Source organism: Polychytrium aggregatum (assembly GCF_025602895.1).
Source record: "Polychytrium aggregatum strain JEL109 chromosome Unknown BJ171scaffold_27, whole genome shotgun sequence".
In the NCBI taxonomy this organism is placed as follows: Eukaryota; Fungi; Chytridiomycota; class Chytridiomycetes; order Polychytriales; genus Polychytrium; species Polychytrium aggregatum.
Window position 1 is genome coordinate 343,676 of NW_026516229.1, and position 13,307 is coordinate 356,982.

The window sequence follows — 13,307 nt, forward strand, 5'->3', positions numbered from 1 at the left end:
CGCCAAAACAACCACCGTGGCTGCCTCGCTGGAATCGATTGGGGGACCGAGAAGATGCTGTTCTCGGTCTGTGTCTGGGCAGCAGCTGCGACGGTGCCGGGATAATGCCGGGACGATGTTGGCTGTTCATCCTCCATGGGCGTCGACCAGGTGTATTCACGGGTGGTCTCTCTCCTCCTCCCCCCACAAACCAATGATCCAGAGAGAAATCAGCATGACAGGTCGAGGCTATGCGGCTTGCATCACAGCGACATAGCAGGTCCGATCACAATACAAAGTGCGTGCTTCTCTCGATGACTGTGTCGTCTTGCCATCTGACGAACGGCAATCGCTCAAAGACACCACCGCCAGCCGCTTCCGGCACCATTCGGAGATAGTGTGCATATTCCACTGATCCCATGCGCAGTACTTCTGCAGTCTGTCTATCGACAGCTTGCTCTTGAGGGCGTATCCAAGGCCGGTCGACGAGCATCCGCTCGCTCGCAGGGTGTGCGACCCGATGTCGGTGGCGGTGTGTACTGCCACAGTTGCCTAATATGGGTTATATTGGGCTGTCGCTTCGAGCCGCCTCATGAAGCCCGATCGCGACCTGCGTGGGGTCGCCGAGGGGGTGGTGCTGGCACCCATGGTCGACCGCCGGCTGGGAGTCCTCTCGACGCTGCTTTGGGGGATGTTCCAGCTCTCGAGCACTTGTCGGGCGCGCCGAAGCTTCTGGACGACTGGCTCAATGTCCTGCAGCGAGCGAGCGATTCAGCCAGCAAGGAGGATCAGTGTCGGGTCCGGCGAGGACATCACAGGCGGCGCGGCGAGAGACAGCACCATACCTTGCTGACTGCAGCGACCATGTCGAGACTTGCGACGTATTGCTCAGTGACATGGCTATCCACAAAGTCGTCCAGGGCAGCTGGTCCGACCGCCACGGGTCACGCGAAGAAGAGGCGGCCGAGTGAGTCGAGTTGGAATTCGTTGAGCGAGGTTGATTTGGCACGGCGCGGCGACGGCAGGATGCAAGGCAGGCCCGGGCGTGCAGTAGCAATCGGCCAGGATGTGCCTGAGCGAATCGAGCGTGACAGCGCAGCGAGCTGCAATGCGATACGATGCGATGCGATGCGATGCGAAGTGCATGTCCAGCAAAAAATGCGGCTTACAGTGGGCGGGCACAAGAGGCTGTGCGTTCGGCCGTGCGCTGAACGATCGAATGAGGGCCAGACGCTGCTCCAAAATACTGTCCGAAAGCGTTTCGATTTCCGGGAGGCACTTGCGCTTGAGCTCGGCAATGGCCAGTCGCTTCATTTCGACTTTGTGGGCCAGCTCCTGGCATTTCCGGCTCAGGCCCTCGTCGAATTCTTCGTAGACTGCAGCCCCAGTCAAAGGCGCATCGAGTCAATGGTCGATGTTAGCACGGATCCAGGAACTCAGTGAAACAGGGATCCGGTGGCCAGCCCAAGGGCTTCAGCAACATCGATAGCTGATATTTGGCCTCTGCCGCGGTGCCGCTCTGCCGATTGCGGTTGCCGATTGTAGGGGGGGGGGCGGCGCTGTGCCCAGGCTGATACTTGCCTACTTTCTTCTGGATGGCCTCCTCAAACTCGACGCCGTTGATCTTGATGTTTGGGCCAGCCATTTTGAACAGGCGCTTTATGTACTGTGGGTACGAGTTGGAGAGGCATGATGGCCACCTCAGGTCAGCACAACGCCAAGCAAGCCAAATCCAGAACGAGCCCAGCGAGCTGAGGGTCGGTGGAACGGACCTTCTCGGTAAACTTTTCCATCGCTTCGTCGCCGAGGGCGAAAGGCCCGTCTTGTCTGGCCCTGATTTCGGAAAAGATGGCCTTGATGGCATTGCGGATCTGATCCTGGAGGTAGGTGAGGTCGTCGAGACAGTCCATCTCGATTTTGGCGTGGACCGAGGACGATGTTGGATTTGAGATTGCTGAAGCGGATAGTGAGCTCGACATGATGAAGAATCAGGCGGCACTGTGGTAACGTGTGGGGCTGGATCTGTGGGCTGCTGAGGGGGCAGGCAGGCAAGAAGGTGCAGTCGAGGCTGGGAGGTGCAGTCGAGGCAGAGATGGCCAACAGAGCGAAAAGCGCGGCCAAGTCCGTCGTGGTGAGTTCTACACGTGACTCTGTGGGAACAGACACCAGAACGGCCAAATGCAACATTCGGCCGTGCCGATCAGGCAGTTACGGAGGAGTGCTGAATGGAGCAGCTCCAATCAATAGCGAGTGCTAGTCGACCGACGCACTGGATTGCGTTGCACCGCGCCTGGCTTGCTTCACTGCGCTCCCGACGGCTTGCCTGATTGCACATGATTCGCTGTCGTCACACTGGACCAGCTCACGGTTTGAGTATTCATCCCTGGAGCCGCGACAGAGACAGTACCGCAGAGGCGTATCCCTTCCAATAGGCATATACCCTTTGAGTCTTCGTAGGGGAAAAGCCTTACTGGTCGTCTTCGTGTCTCGTCGTTGAGGCTTTCCTCCGACTCGATGAGCAGCAATCCCTCAAACCCATCGACGGGTAGGAGCAACGGCGTCGCACGCAATCGGTCCTTCAGCAGCCCGCTGTCTCGTCAGCTTGCCGCCGAGGGCATGCAAGAAATCTCCGGAACTAGCGAAATCGATCAGGAGCGACTCCATCCCGAAAGGAAGAGAAGCGATGCCAGTATGAGCTCGGTAGGATCGGAAAGGCGGCACAGCAGAGGAAGCATCCAAATCCCCGAAGAGCCTGAGCAGCAGCCTGAAGCCAATGACACCCGTGGAGAAGAGCAGTCAAAAGCGTCACTGGGCAGCAATGATTATGGCTACGAGAGCGCCAGTGACGCGGACGACATCGAGGAACCCTACCAGGAAGATGAGACCGGCATTCTTGAGGACATCCGTGAAGCAGCTCTACTATGTGCGGGCGATTCCTTGAGGGCCTCGAAGCGAGGATTTCGGTGCCGCGACGTGCATCACATCCACGGCAGTCCTTCTTGAGGCCGAACTACGATTCTCAGGAGAGCCTTCATCACATGGCTTCGTGGCAGGCCTCGCACTCGGCCCTGTCTGAGACGGCCAAGTCCAAATCAGTCTACAGGACCGCCCTTGCCGACAAAAAGTTCCTCCGTCGCGAAACCATGCCCTCGATGATGCTCGCCCGGCAGCCGTCCAGCGCGCTGCCGCTTTCCTCCATCAGGCCGGATCTGATGATGGAAGGTGCACACTCTCAACAGATTATGCCGACCAAGTCCGAGGCCAGGCTGAATACGCTGGAAACGATCTTCACACAGCCATCGGAACTCACGCGCTCGCAGTCAACAAACCGCCGAAAGTCGCTAGGCCTCGATTTGCTGAAGAATTCGGCCATGAATTTGATCTCGGATATCACCAAGCCGGCAGCAGCCACCGCTGGTGTATCTGGAACGATACCGCCCTCGTCGCTGCAAGCCGCTCCTGGCACAACTCCCGCGCAGCCATCAGCGCCGTCGACGACGACGTTGCCGACAGCTGCAATCGGTGGGCCCACACTGCCCAATACTTGTGTCGCCGAAAAGCCCTCTATACCAGTGATCAACCTCGAGGGATCATCTCAATCGAATTTAAAACAGGTCAAAGACGCACATATTCAGGGGACCGGCTTTGCTCCGAGTCCAGGCAGCTCTGCAGCTCCGACCCAAGGAAGCGGGGCCGTTCCGGCCAGGTGCCCTCCAGATATAATGACGAGGCCAATGACCATGGCCAGGAACTCACATTTGAACCAGGCAGCTCAGAGCACAAGTTATACAAAGACTTCGACAACAAGCGTCGAAGTTCTCAAGAGCAACATCGATCTCGATGCCGAGCTGGGACTGCATTCTAACCAGAAGGACGCAGGCGAGCAGCGCATGCGTTTAATATGCATTCACCCAGATTCAACATTCTACAATTGGTGGACGATTTTCATGGCTGGTATGACTATGGGCCGCGGCTACTTTGTGCATTCAGATGAACTGTTTGAATGTGCGCTATCGATGCGAGCATATTCCCTGCAGGATTTTGGAGGTTGGGTGGGCACCATGAGAGCCTTTCCTGACATCCATAACATAGTATCTGCTGTCCACGTTGCCTTTGTTTCTCATGACATCGTGCCGTTGGGTTGACGAATGTCCATGAGTTAATTGATGGTTACGTGCACCCGGCACTCAGTGGTTCAAGCCACGGTATTGCTTTTGGTTCCCCTCTTTGCAGCAATGGAAAGGCTCTACTACTACGTAGCTCCCGCATCCACGGCATACGGGCTGCTGTTTCTCGCGGACCTGGCTATCCGAACGATGCTGTTGCCGTCAGAGCGCAACGACAATGCCCCCGTGGTCTCGCCGGCAATGCGATTCGTGAAAAAGTCATTCAACTTCTGTCTCGATATCGTCGCCATCATTCCATTTGATCAGTTCCTGCCAAATCCACAGCCGCTCTTGCTGCTCAAGTTCTTTGCGTGTCGCAACTTTTACTACAAGCTCAAAAAGTCGCCGCTCTTTGCGGCGTTTCTCAACTACCTCGACGAGAAGTTTGAGTTCTCCCAGGGACACTTCATGTTTGCTTTTCTTACCACCTTTCTGCTCCTGGTGCTGCACTGGGAGGCTTGTGCACTCTGGTTGCTAGGGCGATACAACAACTATGCCGACTGGGTAGATGCATCAGTTGTCCTCCAAGAGCGAGTGCTCGCGCAGTATATCTGGACTTTTCAGATGGCCATCGCAAACACGTTCCAGATGAGCTACAAGTAAGTGATGGCCCTTGAGCAAGTCCACTCCTGTTGGCCCGCCATTCCCTTTCGATTTTCATGGACACGAGGATTCTCAAAACACTGGATATGGAGGACAAACGCCTGTGGCGGGCTGGAGAGACTTTGGTGAAGGATGATGAGGGATAAATAGCCAGGCGGGGGAGCCGGCATGCCAGGATGCTCTCGAATCGCGGGTGCATGACCGATCTTCCCACTCGCCTTGCAATCAAACTCAACAACTACGTCAACGACTGCCCGCAGGTCGACCGACACTGTCCAGCAATGCATCTTTATTTCTTTTGTGGTGTTTGCATCCTTGTTGGTGAGTGTAGCATATCCAAAGAATTGGGTGAATGGGGCATTGCCGCAAAGTTTATTGTTCTATAGTCAGAGGAGGCTGTCGTTGGCACAAGCAGCGGATGTATTGAGCACGAATATGCTGGATGCGTGGCTGCACTTTCCACGATGTCCGTCGTTCATTCCAATGGCTAACTCGCATGAATGGTATGGACTCTGGACATCAGTATGCATCCATTATCGCGACACTGTTCTCGTTTGTCGGATTTGACGGCTCTGCACGGCTCTACCGGCAAAAAATGGACACGGTCAACGAATACCTGCGATACAAGCAGGTTCCTGAGGTCCTCCGACAGCGCGTCCGGGACTTTTACTACGTCAAGTACAAGGGAAAGTACTTTGACGAGGTAGGCAGCATGGAGGCCGACTGGAGGAGGCCAATGATTCAGTTTTGTCACTTGGGGCGCCGAGTAGTGGCCGCCACCGAGGCCAAAGCAGGGCGCATCTTTCTGACGGTCGTCTTCTCAAGGTCGGCCTCCTCAGCGAGTTGAACGTGCCCATCATCCGAGACATTGCCCTTTGGAACTGCAGCGACCTGATCTCCAAGGTCGACTTTTTGTCACGGCACGAGAACGACGGACGAGACAACCTGTTTTCGTGGCAGATTGCAATGGCACTGGTGCCGTGCTACTTTGTCAAGGATGAAGACATCTTCATCGCAGGCGAGGAGGGCGATTCCATGTACTTTATCGAGACCGGCGAGTGCGAAGTAATTGTCAATGGCGTCTCAGTAACTCGGCTGAAAGAAGGCAGTTTCTTTGGCGGTGAGTCTGACAGAGATGATGGTGCTTGCAGCAGAGACTGAGTGCGGCTGCCAGCCCGATCGCCACGAGAGAACGCGAGAGAGCTGGCAGCATGTGGCGGTTCTCAGCTAACGCCGGCGGCTCCACTGGAAACGCAGAGCTATCGCTCATATCGGGAGGACGACGGACGGCAACAGTCCGGGCGGCAAAGCATTGTGTGCTGTACCGGCTGGCGAAGGACGATTTCAACGAGATTCTCATCGAATACGAGGACGTGCGCCGACGCATCCAGCTCATCTACCAAGACAGACTCAAGCGATCCGAGAAGCAGGAGCGACGGATCCGCATCTTGGGAGTACCAAAGCAAAACAGCCTGAGCCGTTCGGTCGCGACCGGTGGCGGGTGAGGGGGAACAGAAATGCGACGGGACCGGCGATGGTCCATGGAACGAGATTGCCTGAGCGCGCCAGGAACATCCGGGGCCTGGCCGGCGCAGCGCCGCCATCATGCACAATAGAGGAGCGCTTTTGGACACTGCCGTTGGTGCTGGTGCTGGTGCTGGTGCTGGTGCTGGTGCTGGGCAAAAGGGCCGGAACCTGGAATGGAACGTTCTCAGGCACAGGTGCTGCGCACGCCACAGCAAGTTACCTGTGCGACGGTGAGCGCGTGTGTGGCGCACCCTCGCCCGCGTCCGACACGAGATGCGCGCACTAAATGTCACACACGGCGCGCCCGCCTGCCTTTTGTGCGAGCGTGTCGCGTCGCGGTGCGGCGCCCGCCGCAACCCCGTTTCGCCCCTCGCCTGTCGTCGGTTTGGCCTGCTCCAAAGGCACTTTGGTCTCCTTCTTCGGCTTCGTCCTTCGGCTTCGTCCTTCGACTTCGTTCTTCGGCTTCGTTTCCGCAACCTCCTTCCCCAATCGTCTCCTGGGTCCGCTCCCCTTGGACATCAGTCTTGGACGCCGGTCCTGCACATTTGTCCTACACATCTGTCCTGCACATCCGTCTTGGACGACCCACTTGGATTTCAAGCCTCGGCTCGTCCCTCCCGACCTTGCCTATCCACAGTCCCCAGTCCTTCGCTCCCGTCTTCCCACAATCGCCCCCGCATCCCCCGTCGGCATGAAACTCTCGCTGTCACTCCTCACCGGCTTCGTGGCCTCGGCTGCCCTGGCCTCGGCCCAGAGCATCGACTTTTTGCCCTGGGATCCCACTCTCCCCCAGACCTGCAAGGACGCCTTCAACCAGACCGGCGCCCTCGGTCAGCTCGTCGGCTCCTGCGGCGGCTCTGGCCTGTTGACAATTGCCTCGGCCCCCGGCGCCTTTGCTGTCGACGGCTCCTTCGTCCTGTCGCTCTGCAGCTCGGATTGCGCCTCGGCCGTGCAGACCTTTTCCATCTCGCTGTACCCGTACTGCGGCACCTCGTCGATCTTCCTGGCCTCCAACAACCCCAGCGACAGCTTCTTCTCGACCGTCCTTGGCGGCATCACCGTCCCCGAGATTGCCCTGACCATCTCGGCCTTGACCACCATCGGATGTCTCCGTGACAGCTCGAACGGCCAGGGATACTGCCTGCTGCAGAACTATGCCAACTTCCAGAGCAAGATCCCGGGTCTGTCGCAGGATCCCAACAACACCGCCGCCCCATCGCTCCTCTCCATCTTCCCGCCTGTTTCGCAGGCCCAGAACCAGAACGTCATGTGCACGTCCTGCGTCCAGCGCCAGTACCAGACCTCGACCAACGCCACCACCTTCTCATTCTTCCGGTTCCTCAAGCCTTACACCGATGCCCTCTCGGCCAGCGTGCCCAAGTGTCCTGGTGTCGTTCCCGTCACTCCCTCGCCGCCGCCGCCGTCTGGCAACACCACCAACACCAACACCACCACCCCGGCCTCGCCTTCTGGCAACTCGACCCAGTCCGCCAATGCTACCGGCACCGCCTCGGCCTCAGCATCGGCATCCTCGGCTTCGGCATCCGCCTCGGCTTCGCCTGCCCAGCTCGTTGCCCGTGGGCTGAAGGCCTCGGCTGCCGACTCGACCGTGCGACCCGCCTCGGTGGTCCTGACGCTGGTCTCGTCGCTTGTCGTCCTGGGACTGACTGCCATGGTGCAGTAAGAGCCAGACGCCTGTCCTACCCTCAAGATCCCCCCCCCGCTGCCGTCGTCGCCACCAATTATTCAATTGCCCACCGCCGCTCCTGTATCCTGTGTTTGTCATGTTTCGCTCTACCCTTGCTTGACAGACTTCCATGAGCTTTGCAGACCGTCGACCTTTGCCCCTTCTAAGCTGCCTTGCCCAGCAATCTAGATTTGTCCTCCCCTCTCCGCCGTCCCACAGCTACCCCCGTATTCACATCATGTCGCTTTGCTCTTGTTGCTTTTTGCTTGCTCTGGATGGCTTGATGGGTATGCGTTGCCCACGTCTTGCCAAAGTACTTCTCCGTACCCGATCTGCTGTCCAAAGCACACACATTGCTTCTTTGCCCCCCCCCGACTCTGCCCCTTCAATACATTGATCTGTTTAAATCTCCAGACCGGTCGCTCCGAGCACTTTGAATGTACATCGGATGATGGCAATCGGCATCGTCCTCGAATCTGAAGTGACTCGCCGCTTTTCTCTGTTCTCCTCAACTTCCTTTTTTGATTCAGTTTGATACATGGCTTTCTGAGAGGCCGTCCGAAGGTACATCAGCCGGTTACATCCATAACAATATACATCAAAACTGGCAAATATGGAACAAGTGCAATGGAGAGATGGAGAGCAAGGGCGGGAGGGAAAGAAGCGGGGAAGGTGAGGTAAGCGCAAACAAAGTGAAATGCAAAGGGCAGTGGGAAGATCAAGGGGATGGCCGCCGAAAGTGGGGCATAGCTGCTTTATGCAAATTTGTCGAGCTTGACAACAATGTTGCGGCCAGAGACGATCGTTCCGTTGAACTCTCTCACAGCGCGGTCGCTCTCCTCGCGGCTGGCGAATCGAACGGTGCCGCAGCCCTTGGAGCGTCCCATGCCTGACTCGACCATAATGTCCGCGTGGACCGGGTTGAGGCCGCTGTTTCGGAAGAGATCCTTCAGCTCTTGCCAGCGGAACGAGTATGGCAGCTGTGGAATAGCATCCCGGAAGGAGCAGAGAGGGGAGCATGGAAATGAGCATTGGACCCTGTCGTACCACTGCCATTGCCATCGCCATTGCCATCGCCATCGCCATCGCCATCGCCATCGCCATCGCCATCGCCATCGCCATCGCCATCGCCATCGCCATCGGGATGCACTCGCAGCTCATCCCGCGTAGCACTTACGTTGCCAACAAACACCTGGGTTCCGGCGGCCGATCCGCCAGCCTCGCTTGTGTATCTGTCCTCGCGGACCTCGAGCGGTCGTCCAAAGAACTCGTACCCGTTCAGGGCCTGGATGCAGGCCTTGGCCTCCTCGGCCGAGCTCATCAGCACCTGTGCGAATCCACGGCTACGGCCCTGTCCGTCCTGGGCAATGTCGACGCGGATCACGTCTCCGTGCTGGCGGAACAGGTCCTTGAGCTCCTGCCACTGCACCGTGAAGGTGATGTTGCCGACAAACAGCTGGCGGCCGGGGGCAGAAACGGGAGGGTTGGGTACGGCCGAGTTGTACGAAGGGGCGTTGAAGGCCGGAGCGGCGACAGCCCGGGGCTGGGTGTGGTCGGTTTGTGGATAAGGGTTGGAGTGGGTTAGGTCGGTTTCCGGGATATGCTGTTTGGCGATGATTGTGCTGCTACCCAGAGGCACATACGATCCGTTTGACAGATGTGGCAAATGCAGCAAATGCGATAGATACCACGGACACATGCACAGTCGCATACACAGTCGCATACACAGTCGCATATAAAGCAAATACCGCCAACCTCGCATCGCACCGGCCTTGCCGCACAGCCTTTCCCCCGCGAGACTTACCACGGCGCCTTCGACATAGGTGCGATCTTCGCGGACCTCGATGCGACGGCCGTTCCACTCATAGCCGTTGTACATCTTGACGGCAGCCCTGGCGTCCTCGATGGTGCCCATCAGCACCGTGCCAAAGCCCTTGGATCGACCCTGGTAATCGAGTGGGATATCTGATCGGACCACGTTGCCGGCCTGTCGGAACAGGTCCTTGACATCCTGCCAGCCGACCGAGTACGGCAGGTTTCCGACAAACAGCGCGCGCACGTTGATGCTGGAAGCGTCGGTTTCATCCTCGGCTGTATCGATATGTCCGGAGTGTCAGTCGTCATGGCCGATGAATGATATAGAACCAAGATACGGATGCAGATGTGGATGCCGATGCGGATGTGGATGTGGATGTGGATGCGGATGTGGATGCCGATGCCTGTCACCAGGCTTCTTCTCTCACGCGATCTGCATGTACATGGACTCACCAACTTCCGCGGCAGGGGCTTCGGAGCCATCGGCTGCAACTGCGGCAGCAGCAGCAGCAGCGGCGGCGGCAGCAGCGGCAACGGCAGCCACAGCAGGGTTGGCAGCCGAAGCCGGAGGGGCAGCTCGAACAGCTCGATCTTCGCGAACCTCGATCTTGCGACCGCGCCACTCATAGTTGTTGAAGGCGTTGATGGCATTGTTGGCCTCTTCCTGGGTCTCAAAGAGGACGGTGCCGAAGCCACGGGAGCGGCCGCTGGGAGTCGAGATGACCTCGGAGCGCACGACCTTGCCTGTCAGCCGAGAGCGAGAGGAGCGGATGAGCCAAGAGGCCGAGGCAGCGACAAGCAGATCGACATCGTTTGTCGCTGGCGCAGCAGATCCCGGCTGACTATCGAGACACCGATAGATGGAGGCGTGTCCAGGATTCCAGCGCGATGGTCATCTGCGACAGTCCCAAGCGATGGTCTCGGGCAAAGGTCTTTGCCAACAGCTCCAGGCGGCATTGCTTGCAACACATCGCAAGCCCCACCCCCCGGACGGACCCCTGGTTGCCGACTGGGCAACTGACTTACCGGACTCTGCAAACAGGTCATTCAGATCCTGCGAGGTCACAACGAAAGGGAGCTGCCGGAGGAAAGCCGAGCGACCGAGCCGCGAAGGTCAGATGGATGGCGATCGACAAGACTGGCCAAAGGCGATGGCGATGGCGGAAATAGCCGCCGGCCATCCAAAGCCCAACCAAGCTGGAGTGACAGCCGGGTCGAGCATCCAGGAGAGTCGCAGGACAGCTTACATTCCCAACAAAGAGTTGCTTTCCGGATGCAGCTGTAGCCATCATGATGATCTGGGAACAGAGGCCACGGGGACGCAGGGCGGGGCCGAGACAGCCGACAGCGGGCGGTGGCAGAGGGAAGAAGCGACCAAGACCGGCGGCACGACGACGGGAAGGATTAGCAGCACGATCCAGGCCGATGGAGCAGGGTCGGCAGCAGGCCGAGCGGACGCAGCAGCAGCAGACACATACGTAGATGCGATCGGCAGCGAGACCGGCACGGAGGAGCGAGTGGGGCAGAGGGAGCCTGGCGAGACGATGGCCAAGGCAGCAGGCCGGGGCGGGGCGAGGCGGGCGGGCCGAAGGCGCAATGGGAGGCAGGAAACGAGCAGCCAAGCCTCCACTCCATGAGGCGAAAAAAAAAAAAAGTGCACACTCTGGCCCTGCGACCGACGAGGGCCGACAGACCGCACCACCACCACCACCACCACCGCTGCATGCTCGTCGCATCCGGGGCAAGTCTCCAGGAGTGAGCACAGCAGACCGAGCCGGTGTCGCTCGAGCACTGCTGCGGCTTCCCCTGTGGCTCGCAATGCCAATGTTGCATCGGGGCAGCAATCCTACCGTCTTTCCCACCCACCTTTGCCGACCACATCGGCCACCGCAGCGCCAGCGAGCGGACGGACGGCCAGTGCCGGAGCAGACCCGGCGGTGCCGGGGCAATGCCTGGACGAGCGGGACAGCAGCGGATATGCAATGCACGCAGCGGACCCCGACACCCATGCCCGTTCCCATGCGCATTGCCAGGCGGGTCCGTGTGTCCTGGCGATCGGCATGCCCGGCACTGCCCTGTGCCCTCTTCCTCGGTCGCAGACAGCGAAATACCGCATCCAGCCAGGACAGAGGTCTGTGTGTCTATCATTCGTCGTTGCCGACCCCAACGTCGTCGGTGTCGCCCACATACACCTCCTCGACCACATCGAAATCGCTCTCCGGCGTCAGGCACGACGGTAGCAGCAGGTCGAGCAGCCGAATGGCAATCGTCCGGAACTCGCTGTAGTCCTGGAAGCTCTCCTCTTCGTACGAAGGCGTGGAATCTGAATCGGCGACAGGACCGCGGGAGGTGAGATCGATGGTGCTTTGGCCGAACCCAAGAATCCGGCTCCAAAGGAATGGCAAGGCGAGACGCTATCTCAGCTGTCTTCTATGACAATCGTCGTCCCCGGACACCGCTGCGTCCGAGCGACATCTGCACATTCGCATGATTCTTACCAAGCACTTCCTCAAGCATCTCGATGAGCCTGTCGGTCACTTCGTCGCCAAAGCCGATACTCTCCATCCGCGCGGCCAGCCCCCGGTGGGATGGGCCCAGCCCAGCAAATCCCCGGCAGCTGTCCGCCAGGGGCATAATGATGTTGCTGAGCACCATACCCGAGGCCCTTGCGAGCTCCCAGTCCTGCAGATTGATCGACCCTTCCACGACTTCGAGTAACTTCTGCAAGCCACCGTTCTCGATCAAGATCCGGGAGTGGATGGGCGAGCTTACGAGGTTGACCAAGGTGCCGCATGTCGACACTAACACGCATCGATCGGTGTGGTCCAGCAGGATGGTCAAGGTCTCGGTGCCTTTCTTCTGGTACAGGACCTGGCGCGGTGTTGGATCATGGCTCAGATTCGAAAGGATGCGGGCACTTGCCGCGACGATTTCTGTGTTGGATGCCAGCAGGAACGAGGCGATCACTGGTGGGGCACATGGGCAAGCAACATGGATGGTACTTGGTCAGTCGACAGTCGTTATGGAATCAGGACTCGGCACAAAGGCAGGACAAACAGATAGTGTCTGTTGACTGGTGCTTTTGCACCCAGGCCTTACGCTCGGTTTGCTGTGCGGCCCGGCCAAAGATCAAGTTGTCGCTGCTCCTGTAGAAAGTGAAGTTGGCGAGCGCCCCAAGGACATTGAGAACCAACTCCTCGTTGGATTTGAGGTCCTTTTGGACTGCGAGAGTGCAGGTGCGTGCCCGAGGCCAATCCCGGAGCCAATTACAGCATCGCACAGTTCGCAAGTATGACGATCAACAAGTTGGGTCAGTCGGAAGAGTCGGACGATCCATGGGTCCGGATGTTGCGATAGCCATCTCCAGCACGAGTGATTGTCGCAGCCCCCTTGATACGACGCATGACCAGGGACCGGTACTCACCCAGGATGCTCAAGAGACTCTCAAGTTCGATCATTCGGACCAGTTGCTGCCCCGATTCCTCATCCACGGATAGATTGGCAATCAGCCGGATCATCTGCGGAAAGCA

At 58.5% G+C, this 13,307-nt stretch overlaps 5 protein-coding genes across 5 annotated transcripts; 3 read left to right on the forward strand and 2 right to left on the reverse strand.

Annotated features, from left to right (window-relative positions):
- Positions 1-93: 93 nt before the first annotated feature.
- On the reverse strand, positions 94-2,072 carry BJ171DRAFT_511585 (uncharacterized protein). Its single transcript, XM_053111599.1, has 5 exons — positions 1,752-2,072; positions 1,561-1,645; positions 1,149-1,355; positions 825-904; positions 94-732 (listed from the first exon to the last, which is right to left on the reverse strand). Exons 1-5 carry the CDS (start codon positions 1,956-1,958, stop codon positions 532-534), a joined length of 780 nt encoding a protein of 259 aa, XP_052965103.1. The 5' UTR covers positions 1,959-2,072; the 3' UTR covers positions 94-531.
- Positions 2,073-4,137: 2,065 nt separating this feature from the next.
- On the forward strand, positions 4,138-6,384 carry BJ171DRAFT_511586 (cyclic nucleotide-binding-like protein). The gene is made up of 5 exons (XM_053111600.1): positions 4,138-4,744; positions 5,009-5,069; positions 5,272-5,451; positions 5,574-5,868; positions 6,006-6,384. Exons 1-5 carry the CDS (start codon positions 4,146-4,148, stop codon positions 6,251-6,253), a joined length of 1,383 nt encoding a protein of 460 aa, XP_052965104.1. The 5' UTR covers positions 4,138-4,145; the 3' UTR covers positions 6,254-6,384.
- A 313-nt stretch (positions 6,385-6,697) lies between these two features.
- Positions 6,698-8,382, forward strand: BJ171DRAFT_158287 (uncharacterized protein). The gene has a single exon (XM_053105859.1). It carries the CDS (start codon positions 6,967-6,969, stop codon positions 7,957-7,959), a length of 993 nt encoding a protein of 330 aa, XP_052965105.1. The 5' UTR covers positions 6,698-6,966; the 3' UTR covers positions 7,960-8,382.
- A 335-nt stretch (positions 8,383-8,717) lies between these two features.
- BJ171DRAFT_425876 (uncharacterized protein) lies at positions 8,718-10,012 on the reverse strand (the record flags this gene model as incomplete). The annotated part of the gene is made up of 3 exons (XM_053107743.1): positions 8,718-8,942; positions 9,140-9,565; positions 9,770-10,012. Coding segments are annotated over 3 exons (894 nt in total), but the record flags the coding sequence as incomplete, so codon positions are not given.
- Positions 10,013-12,158: 2,146 nt separating this feature from the next.
- Positions 12,159-12,969, forward strand: BJ171DRAFT_158299 (uncharacterized protein). The gene has a single exon (XM_053105860.1). It carries the CDS (start codon positions 12,299-12,301, stop codon positions 12,848-12,850), a length of 552 nt encoding a protein of 183 aa, XP_052965107.1. The 5' UTR covers positions 12,159-12,298; the 3' UTR covers positions 12,851-12,969.
- The last annotated feature ends 338 nt before the right edge of the window (positions 12,970-13,307 follow it).

Excerpts from the sequence above, each read along its gene's own strand:
- BJ171DRAFT_511585 (XM_053111599.1), bottom strand. The coding sequence starts at position 1,958 with ATGTCGAGCTCACTATCCGCTTCAGCAATCTCAAATCCAACATCGTCC. Across the intron at positions 1,356-1,560 it reads GGCCATCCAGAAGAAAGTAG|TCTACGAAGAATTCGACGAG; the intron begins GCAAGTATCAGC and ends CTGGGGCTGCAG. Across the intron at positions 905-1,148 it reads GCCTCTTGTGCCCGCCCACT|CTGCCCTGGACGACTTTGTG; the intron begins GTAAGCCGCATT and ends CGGTCGGACCAG.
- BJ171DRAFT_158299 (XM_053105860.1), top strand. The coding sequence starts at position 12,299 with ATGAGCCTGTCGGTCACTTCGTCGCCAAAGCCGATACTCTCCATCCGC.
- BJ171DRAFT_511586 (XM_053111600.1), top strand. The coding sequence starts at position 4,146 with ATGGTTACGTGCACCCGGCACTCAGTGGTTCAAGCCACGGTATTGCTT. Across the intron at positions 4,745-5,008 it reads ACGTTCCAGATGAGCTACAA|GTCGACCGACACTGTCCAGC; the intron begins GTAAGTGATGGC and ends GACTGCCCGCAG. Across the intron at positions 5,869-6,005 it reads AGAAGGCAGTTTCTTTGGCG|AGCTATCGCTCATATCGGGA; the intron begins GTGAGTCTGACA and ends CTGGAAACGCAG.
- BJ171DRAFT_158287 (XM_053105859.1), top strand. The coding sequence starts at position 6,967 with ATGAAACTCTCGCTGTCACTCCTCACCGGCTTCGTGGCCTCGGCTGCC.